Source organism: Zingiber officinale, chromosome 7B (assembly GCF_018446385.1).
Source record: "Zingiber officinale cultivar Zhangliang chromosome 7B, Zo_v1.1, whole genome shotgun sequence".
In the NCBI taxonomy this organism is placed as follows: Eukaryota; Viridiplantae; Streptophyta; class Magnoliopsida; order Zingiberales; family Zingiberaceae; genus Zingiber; species Zingiber officinale.
Window position 1 is genome coordinate 73773043 of NC_055999.1, and position 11376 is coordinate 73784418.

The 11376-nt window shown below is 40.8% G+C and overlaps 2 protein-coding genes across 3 annotated transcripts; one reads left to right on the top strand and one right to left on the bottom strand.

Moving 5' to 3' along the window:
• The first annotated feature begins 7291 nt into the window (after window positions 1-7291).
• LOC122006021 (NHP2-like protein 1) lies at window positions 7292-10509 on the top strand. Its single transcript, XM_042561316.1, has 5 exons — window positions 7292-7467; window positions 7579-7699; window positions 7851-7954; window positions 10106-10237; window positions 10323-10509. The coding sequence occupies exons 1-5, from the start codon at window positions 7465-7467 to the stop codon at window positions 10347-10349; spliced, it is 387 nt and encodes a 128-aa protein (XP_042417250.1). The 5' UTR covers window positions 7292-7464; the 3' UTR covers window positions 10350-10509.
• LOC122006019 (EPIDERMAL PATTERNING FACTOR-like protein 2) lies at window positions 10416-11303 on the bottom strand. Of its 2 annotated transcripts, none has more exons than XM_042561315.1 (2): window positions 11151-11303; window positions 10416-11075 (listed from the first exon to the last, which is right to left on the bottom strand). In XM_042561315.1, exons 1-2 carry the CDS (start codon window positions 11259-11261, stop codon window positions 10773-10775), a joined length of 414 nt encoding a protein of 137 aa, XP_042417249.1. In that variant the 5' UTR covers window positions 11262-11303; the 3' UTR covers window positions 10416-10772. The 2 variants fall into 2 exon arrangements, with proteins under 2 accessions (XP_042417249.1, XP_042417248.1); XM_042561314.1 differs by having other exon boundaries at window positions 10416-11081.
• Window positions 11304-11376: the final 73 nt, after the last annotated feature.

Genomic DNA, 11376 nt, shown 5'->3' on the forward strand with positions numbered 1-11376 from the left:
CGTTTCATTGTCCTTCATGGTTAGATTTTGGAGCTGATTCAAGAATAGGTCCCTCTTGGCAATCCGAGAATCCCGAGTTCCCTCTTGGAGCTCGATGAGTTTGTTCCATAGGTCTCTTGCACTTGAGAACGGACCTACCTTGACGAGTTGGTCCTTGGCGATTCCACATTGCAAGGTGACCATAGCCTTGGCATCGGCTTGTGCTTGGAGTTGTTCGGTAGACCACTTTGACGACTCGAGTTCCTTACCTTCTTCATCCTTTGGTGGTGTGAAACCTTCCTTGACTGAGAACCACATGGCTATGTCGGTTTTGAGGTAGTACTCCATGCGGCCCTTCCAATATTGAAAATCTGCTCCTTCGAAGTAAGGTGGACGGTTGGTGCTAAATCCCTCCTTCATGGCCATTGTTTTGCTCTTTGGGTTGTTAAGCCGAAATGAAGAGCACCAGGCTCTGATACCACTTGTTGGGACCTTAGATGGCTAGAGGGGGGTGAATAGCCTCTTTGAAAAACACTAAACAACACTTTCTTCAAGAACTTGTTAGCACAGCGGAATTAGAAAACTAAAACAAGAAAACACAGCACACTAACTCAGAAATTTACGAGGTTCGGGGATAACTTGCCCCTACTCCTCGGCGTGTCCGTAAGGTGGACGAATCCTCTTGATCTTTCGGTAGATCACACCCCGGAAGCTATCCGGCTAAAGGATTCTCCTTCTCGGTGGAGTAACCTCTCCACAAAGTCTTTAACAGCAGTAAGAAATTTAAGCACAAGACTTACAGTAGTGGCTCAAGTGAAAATGATCAAGGGAAGCTCACAGCCACAATCAGCGAAGAACAATCAGCGAAGAACAAGCACACTGCTTCAATCTTCAGAATTTTTCTCCACACACTGTTTTTCACAGCAAGAGCACAAAAAGCATTGTTCCGAGAGCCTCTCCTCTCCACCTTCATATGCCTCTCTGCTCTGTAACGGATCTCTGCCAAACCTGCAGCAAATCCCTGCAAATCCCTGCAACCGTCCACGACGTCGCCAATCACACTTCTTCCTTGTCTGATTGTCTCAGCTCCCACCAATGGCATCCTCGTTTCCACTGGTACCTCTGAGCTTGAACCTATCAGCACAAGTCAGTCGATTTCGCCCAAACGGCTGCCAGCAGATCGCAAACGAGACGTTGCTACCAAAACTGGTTTGTCCGCAGCGAGACACAGCAAAAGCCTTTTGTTGCCTTCTACTAATGATCCTTAATTTGAATTCACCCAACATCGTAATCTGTAACCTGAAACTTCGAGAAAACTTGCAGCAGATGGTTAGAAACGAAATAGGTAAAAGCAATTGCGAATCAGAAACAATAAGAGAAAGCGCATGCAAAACAAGCCATACGTGGATCGGTCTGACCGATCCACGCTTATTTATCGTCACCGATCGGTGGGACCGATCGGTGCTTGTCTCGATCGGTCCCAAGACCGATCCACCCTTCACGCGAATCTGTCACGCGATCGGTCCGGGGACCGATCAGACTCACCGGATCGGTCCGTAAGACCGACAAGATCCACCGCCATCGAGATCATCGATCGGTCCCCGATCGACAAGATCCACTGTGCTATCGAGTGTTGTCCGATCGGTCCCGGACCGATCGATACACTCGTGTTATCGAGTGTTGCTCGATCGGTCCCGGACCGATCAGTAATCGGATCGGCCGATCATGCCATCGGATCGGTCTGCAGACCGATCCAAAACTGTGAGTCTCGAGTCAAGCTTCCAAGCTTGCTGCCCTCACCCCTGACGGTCCAGAGAGCGTGCTACCGAACCCTCTCCGACATACATGCCAAGCTTCCACACTTGGGCTTCCCAATTGCCTGGTTTCACTCCCCAGGACTTTCCAACTGCCTAACATCCCAGTTAGGACTTTCCCACTGCCTGGCTTCACTCACCAGGACTTTCCCGTGCCAAGCTCCTCGCTTGGACTTTTCCCAATCAGGTCAATCAGGTTAACCAAGTCAACCTTGATTAGTAATTAGTCTGAGTTAATTTAATATCTGATTCAAACTTAAATCAGTGTCAACATCAAAACAACATCCAGGTCAGACTGTATCAACAACAGTGAGGTCGTGTTCCTAAAAGGAACAACCTAAGGTCGTTGATCAACTGAAGAAATCGGGAAGGTTTCCAAGTTGAGATAAAGATAGTTCTATTGTCTAATATTACTCATGCATTATATATATTACTGTACTAACCTTTATGTTGCAGGGATACTTTGTTTAACTCTGTGTTGCAGGTTCGGCCGGATCGGTCGACCGAACGTAGGGTTCGGTCGACCGAACCAAGTTGACTCAGCACAGATCAGTTCTGTCAGCAACAATTAGAAGCAAAAGGAAATTAAGCTTATCGATCGACCGAACTCATGGATTGGTCGACCGAACGATCAACATTAAAGGCACAGTAAATGTGAATCTCGACAAATCTTGACGAACAGGGAAGGAGCCTGTTCGATCGACCGAACAAAGGGATCGATCGACCAAACTCTTAATGACCAGTTAATGCAAAAGATCGAGAACACGTCAGACTCAGCCAGGAAGGAAGGGAGCTGGTTCGGTCGACCGAACAGAGGGAACGGTCGACCAAATCTCAATGGCACTTATAAAAAGTGGCTCGAGGTCTAAGGCTGAAAAATACTTTACTGATCATATCAAAGCTCTCCTCTGCGCAAGCTGCTCGTGCTACAAGTCTTCTACAACTCTTCAAGCTACTCTGTCCGGAAGTACCGACCAAAGCTTCGACTTCAATATTTGTCAGTATATTTTTTAGTAGCTTGTATTGTAATTAACTCAAGTAAGATAGTAGGTTGTTACTATCTTACTCATCTTTTGTACGCACTGTTTCTTTCCGAGGTTTTTGGAAAGAAGAGACTTAGTGGATTGTCCATCGGTGCGGTCAAGGATCGCGGACCTTGGAGTAGGAGTCGACCTAGACTTCGAACCAAGTAACCGGACGAGTTCCTTTTACTTTCCGCTGCATAACTTTATTTTTAAAGTAAAAGAAAAGTTTTAAGAGTGTGATATTCACCCCCCCCCTCTATCGCAATCATCCGATCCAACAAGTATAATTATAAAAATTAAATTAAACAACTATAAAATGAAACAAGAGACACAAGATTTACTTGGTTACAACCTAGGTGGTTGTTAATCCAAGACAAATGAAAAGCTCTTAAAAGCCTCTTACACTCGTTGAATGCTCAGACAATTGCTAGGAAATGAATACAAAAGTTTATGCTTAATTCCTAGGTCCAGGGGTCTTTTGATAGCCCCTGGAAAATCTTATCCGGGGCTGGAAGGCGCCTCTAACAAGGCAAGAAAGGATAAAACTTTATCCTTCGCCAACGGCAATTTTTGCCCAGTCGAAGGCGCCTTCAAGTGATTGAAAGCGCCTTCTATGAAGGGTTGAAGGTGCCTTCAATAGCTTGAAGGCGCTTTCCACCAGAAAAGTGCAAGGTCGCCTTCAATCCACTTGAAGGCGCCTTCAGCAGCTACTACTGAGCTCCAAGTCTTCTCCTTTAGCTCTTTCGTTGTTATGCTCTCTTGGGTGATTTTGGCCAAATGGAATAGGGCTCACCCAAACTCATTTTCCGGCCTTCTCCTCGAGCAGTCTTCCTCCCTGGCTTCTCGCCCCTCGAACTATCTAGCTCGTCCTTCTCGTCTACCGATGTACTCTTCCGCAGCACCTCGTCCCTCGGATGCACCGAGCCCGTCGACTCTCTTCCCGTGTCATCCTTCTCGCTAGCTACATCTTCCACTCGACTTCTTGTGTTCCTAAGCTCCTGCACACTTAGATACAAGGATCAAATAAACTGGACCTAACTTAACTTTGTTGATCACATCAAAATTATCACGGGGTACCAACAATCTCCTCTTTTTGATGCGCATCAACCCAAGTTCAAGTTAGGATTTTTTTTAAAATATATATATATATATATATATCATAATAACATGATGAATGTATAAGTATAAGGTTGCAATAAATTTAAACAAATTAGTTGTAAAATTCAAAATTAAAAAAAAAATCCTAACTCCACTCCCTCTTGATCTCTCTAAACTTTTACTTATCTCTCCCTTTGATCACATAAAAAATGAAGAAAAAAAATACAATAAAGTGTTACACAAATTTGGGGGAAAAAATTGGCTAAACATTCATTAAGAATTTGAAAAAAAATGTTTAAAAATAATTTTATAACAGTTAACCTTTTAGACAATTAAACATTCATTTCAATAATTGGCTTCCATACTGTGGCGAGACACTAACCCTTCTTGGATATTGAAACAATAACCACTTTTAGACAAAGTCTCTTAAAGAAAAGAAATATTTAATTTTCTTTTTTTTTTTAGTATGCTGAATAGATTATAAAAATTTAATCTAAGCATGATCTTGGGATACCTAGTATAGGTTTTTTCCTACTAGATTTGCTAAAAATTTAGGGGGTACATAATTTTTGAGGTTTTTCCTAATTTGACCCCTATGGCTCCTGATATACCAATTTAGCTATTTATAATTTAAATTTCGAAATCCTTTTTTAGATGAGCATGCATAGTCATTTTCTAGTTTTTCTATTTGAATCTTTAATTTTTCATTTTATATTTTTAAGTAATCATACATTTCTAGGGGACATGATTTTGCTAAGTTTAATTTTAACTTAGTATTTTCTTTTTCTATATTTACTAGATCCTTAAAAAGAACTTTAATAAATTGAAATAATTTTTCAGGAGATAAGGCACGTACCTCACTTACCTTGTGTTCTAATGCTCTCCCTTCGTCGCTGCTTTCTTCAGAGAATCCTCCCCTTTCATCGATGCTCATCTCTGAATAACTTTCAATGTCCCTCTGGTGATCTGCCATCAGAGCTAGTCTGGCGTAGGCCTTAATCTCGGACTCAGAGGACAACGACTCATCCCATGTTGCCTTCAGATTCTTGTGCTTCGATCTTGTCGGTCTTTTGCCCTTATCTTTCTCTCTTTTCTTTAGTTCGAGGCAATCGTCCTTGATGTGCTCTTCTCCTTGGCAGTTGTAGTATCATACCTTCCTTTTGCTTTTGAAGTCCTTTTTTGTCTGCGACTTGAATATATTAGATTTAATAAATCTATTGAATTTCCTTACCAATAATGCTACTTCATCTGCGTCAATTAAATTCTCGGAGTCTTGATCTAGTTCATCCTTTTGGTTGGCTTTTAGTGCTATGTTATGGGTTGTCTTTTCTCCTTTGTTTCACAAGACTGCACATCTTGATTTGTGAAGTTCAAAAGTAGAAAAAAGATTTTCTAATGAACTAACTTCAAGGTCTTTAGATATGTAAAATGAGTCAACTATAGATATCCACTCAGGTGTCCTAGGAAATACATTTAAAAAATACCTTAACGAATCTCGGTTCGTTACCTTTTCTCCGAAATTCATGAGTCCAATGATGAGTTCTTTGATCCTCGAGTGCATATGTGCAACTATTTCGCTTTCTTCCATTCAGAGGTTCGTCAGTTGGTTCCAAAGCAGGTATCATCTTGCGAGCTTTGCTTCGAAAGTTCCTTAATGCAGTTCCAGGAACTTCTCCCAAAGTTCCTTTGTTGATTCATAATCTCCAATCCGATTTACTTCCTAGGGTGGAAGTACACTGAGTAGGTGGAACTCAATGCTTTGTCGGTCCAGCCATCGTTTCGGTGCTTTAGTCGACGGTTAGTCCTTTTGAGACGGTTGGACTTGATACCAATTGTTAGCACAATGGGGCTAGCAATGAGAGGTCAATTACCTGTAAAACGAAATGTCTTTCTCGATCTTTTAACTTAGATTAGTAGCAATAATATAATTATAAAAATTAAATTAAACAACTACAAAATGAAAGAAGAGGTACAAGATTTACTTGGTTACAACCTACGTGGTTGTTAATCCAAGACAAATGAAAAGCTCTTAAAAGTCTTCTTTGATGAAGGCGGAGAAGCTTCTTACACTCGTTGAATGCTCAGACAATTGCTAGGAAATGAATACAAGAGTTTATGCTTAATTCCTAGGTCCAGGGGTCTTTTTATACCCTCTGGAAAATATTATCCAGGGCTGGAAGGCACCTCCAACAAGCTGGAAGGAGCCTCCAACAAGGCAAGAAAGGATAAAACTTTATCCTTCGCCAATGGCAGTTTTTGCCCAATCGAAGGCGCCTTCAATAGCTTGAAGGTGCCTTCAATAGCTTGAAGGTGCCTTCCACCAGAAAGGCGTGAGGGCGCCTTAAATCCACTTAAAGGCGCCTTCAGGAGCTACTACCGAGCTCCAAATCTTCTCCTTTAGCTCTTCTACTGCTCCACTCGCGTGGGTGATTTCGACCAACCGGAATAGGGCTCACCCGAACCCATTTTCTGACCTTCTCCTCGAGCAGTCTTCCTCCTCGACTTCTCGTCCCTTGGACTGCCTCGCGTGTCTTTCTCGTCTGCTGGTGTACTCTTCCTCAACACCTTATCCCTCGGATGCAACGAACCCACCGACTCTCTTCCCGTGCGATCCTTCTCGCTAGCTGCGTCTTCCGCTTGGCTTCTTGTGTTCCTAAGCTCCTGCACACTTAGACACAATGATAAAATAAACATAACCTAACTTAACTTGGTTGATGACATCAAAATTATCATGGGGTACCAACAATTAGTTATATATATATATAGTTTTGATATGTTACACCCTCATCCGTGAACAATCGCACATAGTGTTATTATTATTATTTTTTATTTTCACTTCCATTTAAATACTGTACCCTAAACCCTAATCCTTTAAAAAAAAATTAATACTAGGTGTTCACAGGATGCTCACAGATGGACGGGCAACATATCAATTCCATATAGAGTTTTAATATGTCGTACATCCATCTGTGAGCATCTCATAAACATCTAGTGTTAATTTTTTTCACTTAACCTAAATACTATACTCTAAACCAATCATAAGCCCTAAAAGAATTTTAAAAAATAACACTAGATGCTAATGGACTGCTCATGGGTGGATGTGTATCGGAGTGTGTAGCATATCAAATCTACATAGGTCAATTCTCAACGGGCGCATACCGTCGGGAAAAAATCTCTAACCATTTAGCCATTTAATGATCGACTATAAGTTGACCCCATAATTTATCTCTTTCAACATAGTCGGAAGACGGACTACAAGGACCGCTTGAGATGAACATAATTGTATTTTATTACACTATTTACTTACATAGAGGGCTGAAGCCCAAGAATAAGCCCAATTAATTGTCGAAGCCTCTTAGTTGCATAACAAATGACCCAGCAATTAGGGCATCGGTCATTTCTCTGAGAACAACCTTGTAAACCCCGAGCAAGCAACCGGGTGCCGAATTAGGGTTTAAGCCTAGAGGAAGTGCGCTGCTGCTACGTCTCCCTTGCTTTGGTTTCACGTGCATCGTCTCTAGGACCAGGAGCAGTTCTTGCTTTGAAACATGGTGATTATTAGCTTTTCCTCCATCGTTCTTTTTGGAATTGTTCCCTTGGAAGAAATACTTTCTGTTGCATGATTGGTTTGGTTTGTGCTTGCTTTTCTTGAATGTGATCAGGACTCTGTTGCCGTGAATCCCAAGGCGTACCCTTTGGCCGACGCGCAGCTAACCATCACCATCCTCGATCTCATCCAACAGGCCGCCAACTACAAGCAACTCAAGAAAGGCGCAAATGAAGGTCTTTTCTTTTTTGTTGGGTTTCTCTCAAGATCCTTCCTGTTTCTGGTTTGTTTATTCTACTAGCCGTCTTGTTGGCTTGCGTGTCCTACACATGTTTCCTGGTGCACGGGATGAGTTAAATTTTTTTACTCTTGGGTATAATGTTCCAGCCACCAAGACGTTGAATAGGGGAATATCTGAATTCGTCGTGATGGCCGCAGACACAGAGCCGCTCGAGATCCTCCTCCATCTGCCTTTGCTCGCGGAGGACAAGGTGTGCCTTCTGAGTTTGACACAATATGCTATTCCTAGTTTATTCCCGTCCCCTTTTTTGAATTGGTGGTATTGAATTTAAACCGTCTGTAACATTGTTTAAGTGGTTGTCTTGCTTTGGTATGTCTAGTATGTTTGATTCTTTAATTAGTAATTGCAAATATTTTTTACTCATTAGAGAATTGGCAGGGAGATACTCTAACAATGTTGTTTTCTTATTGTGATCCTCTTCACTATTTTAGTGAGACTGTAAATATTTAGATGAATAAGTTGGCATTCAGGGCATTTGTTCTAGAGTGCATTGTGATTATGCTCGATTTGTAAAGATATATCCTATGTTTTGAAAGCTTACATTTTCTGGTCATTCAGTTTTGTCTACTTTCCATATAATAGGAGTGTTCGTGGAACAGTTTTTCTGAGTTCATTCCTTTGAAGTAAGGAGCATTTATTGAGTTCATTGGTTTATTCATCCACGTTCTACATATAGATTGGTACAGATAACTTAAGTGTCTGATTGGTACTGTGTAGATTTGTGATGTTATAGCCCTTTTGTTGGGATAGCATATTATAATGTAAGTGTCTGCATTTATGTATCTGCTTCTCAGAGTAGTTATGTTTGTTAATAGGATATCTAGTGGGGAGATATAGAGTTTTGTCCTAAAAAGCATTGCATTTGCCTTGTATCATGATTATTGCTACTGGTGACTTCTTCATTCAATGTTCCAGACATGTGGCAAATAGGTGCCACCATTGAGTTTACTTTAACATACTTGAGTTAGTGTGTTGTAGAGAAACACATGGATACCATTGCTACGAGTTATGATTTATTGTGTTTTGACTTTGCGAGAACATCGACCTATGAGCATGTGGAGATTTATTGCGTCTTGACATTGTGAGAAGATTGACCTATGAGTTTGTGGAATTTTATTGAGGAAAGTTCAATATGATCCTGATTTGTTCAAGTGTTTCACTATATCAAGTGGCAAACATATGTTTTGATTGGCTTGCCAGCTTGTTATTGTCAATTTTTTGGAATTATATTTTACATGCCATTTTTTAGACGTTATTTATTAGATCAAAAGAAAATTCTAATGTAAATGTTTGAGAATTTGGTTTTTGATCAAACAATATATATTCAATGAGTGAATATATTCCTCATGCAATGCCTTGTGGTATTATATGCAGCTTAATTCTACAGTTTGTAGGATGCTCTTTTCTCATTTGGTGTTCCTTCTCTGCAATTTTCCTACATTGCTTGAGAAGTCTTCTTTAAACCATGTATTATTCAGACAACAAAAACTAAAACATTTTTAGAGAACTTTATAAAGGTTAAATACCCTCAATGATATTTAGAGTTAACCTTATAAGATGAATCCACTTGTTTCTATCTTGAAAATTTCTCCTGACCATTGGGTAGAAGATTAAAAGTTTATAAAATGAACTTTGCTACACATCAATTAGAGCTTATTTGCAAATCTATATAGAAGTTTGGTGGTATAAGATGGTAGTAATATGTCCAAAAATGTTCTAGTTGAAACAGGCATTGTAATTTTATCATAACAATTGCAAAAGATATTTGAAATCATGAACAGGTGTTTGTTTAAGCAAACATATGCAGAGTAAAAAAAATTTTGCTTCAGGATTTGGCTATTGAGAAATAGTATGCATCAACATGTGGGTATCCTTTTGATGCCTTTATATCTACTTGCATCCTCATCTTTTGCCATAAAAAAAGAAAATAAAACTTTTATCCAGGGAACTACTGTACTTGCGTCCTCATCCTTTGCCTTTTTCAGATTGGTTTACATGTCCATGACTCATTAAGAAGCCACAGATAGCAAAAATGTTAATGCTTAGAAGTGATATTGGATAGTTCAATTTAAGTTGCCATTTGGTGATTGGTATAATGCCGGCTGACAATATTAGTCATATCAGAAGTTACTAGAGAAATGAGTCATAACTTGGAAGTTATTCTCTACCAATAAAATTGTGCATTAGTTGAGTTTTCCAGAATTAAACCAGTAGTATTTCATCTCAATTATGTCCAAATATGCTGCATTGATTTATTCAACTTTAATTTACCTTTGCTTTTGTGGTTATATTTAGTTTTAATCTGTTGTCTTTGATTAATCATTCAGTTTTGTGATTGTAGAATGTGCCATATGTCTTTCTTCCTTCCAAACAAGCTCTTGGCCGTGCTTGCGGAGTCACCAGACCTGTGATTGCTTGTTCAGTGACTAGCAACGAAGGCAGCCAGTTGAAATCCCAAATCCAGCAGCTCAAGGTGAACTTTTAATCTATATTCCAATTTTCACAGTTATCTGTATCAAATTCCTCTGATTTTTACCCATCTGATGTTATAACTCCAGGATGCAATCGAAAAGCTTCTCATCTAGATAGTAATAAGCTTTCGGCATGATGAGTTTCCTGATGTCTTGAGTAATATATCCATCTTGTATCTGTTTTGCTGTAAGACATCGAACTTTCTTGTGCTCTTAAAGATATTGTAACTCGAACAAGGTTGGAGAATGAATTCAGTATTTTTTTTTGTGTTCAGCATTTTAACTTTTTTTTTTTTTTTTGTCCTTATTGCACCTTTAGTAGATATATGTTTTGGACAGAGTGCTGTGAATGCATTGTATCAAATCACTCGGACATGACCTTTCATGGAGCTGCAAAGCTTGTGCAAGTTTCCATTTTGTCCACTTTGGTTCAACAGTTGCATCGAAATAGAGCAAAATTTTCAACCAAAAGATGAACTCCCACTGTTCCACTACTTCAGTATCTATACACGAGATTGAAACAATTTAAGGTAGCGCTCATGGATTTAAGATCATGCCTCCGCACTTGCACTTCCAGCTCAGAGGCTTGTAAATGGAGCTGCCTTCATCGCCCCTGGAGCTCACTGCCGCCGGAGTTATATCCTGTGGGATCGCTGGCACCTGAACCGCCTCGCACGGGCCGCAGCTGAGGCACCTCCCTTCGCACCGTGGCGGCCTCGACCCAATCATTGCCGCTGCGACGCTGCCGCCGCCCTCCTCTCCTTGTCCCTGATCAAACACACCGTCCATCACACAGTCTGAACAGCTTGCTGACGCGACGCTGCCGCCGCCCTCTTCTTCCTGTCCCTGATCAAACACATCGTCCATCACACAGTCCGCACAGCAGGAAGCAAGCGACAGCGGAAAAAGTCGTACCTTGGCAGCCTCCCGAGGCTCAAGCAAGGCTCTACCTTGTGTCCTTCGCGCAGAATGGACGGAGGCGAAGAGGAGGAACAGGGAGAGGATGCTGTAGCAAAAGAGAGACATTATTGTCTATCTCTGGACCGTGCATAAGATTGTTTATATATACAGGGGAGATTGGAAGAGAGCAAAGGAAAGCAAGGTGGCAAAAGGATTAGGAGGAGATTGGAGAGATGATTGG

Excerpts from the sequence above, each read along its gene's own strand:
- LOC122006021 (XM_042561316.1), top strand. Across the intron at positions 7,700-7,850 it reads CAAGAAAGGCGCAAATGAAG|CCACCAAGACGTTGAATAGG; the intron begins GTCTTTTCTTTT and ends ATAATGTTCCAG. Across the intron at positions 7,955-10,105 it reads CTTTGCTCGCGGAGGACAAG|AATGTGCCATATGTCTTTCT; the intron begins GTGTGCCTTCTG and ends TTGTGATTGTAG.
- LOC122006019 (XM_042561314.1), bottom strand. The coding sequence starts at position 11,261 with ATGTCTCTCTTTTGCTACAGCATCCTCTCCCTGTTCCTCCTCTTCGCC. Across the intron at positions 11,082-11,150 it reads AGCCTCGGGAGGCTGCCAAG|GGACAGGAAGAAGAGGGCGG; the intron begins GTACGACTTTTT and ends GTGTTTGATCAG.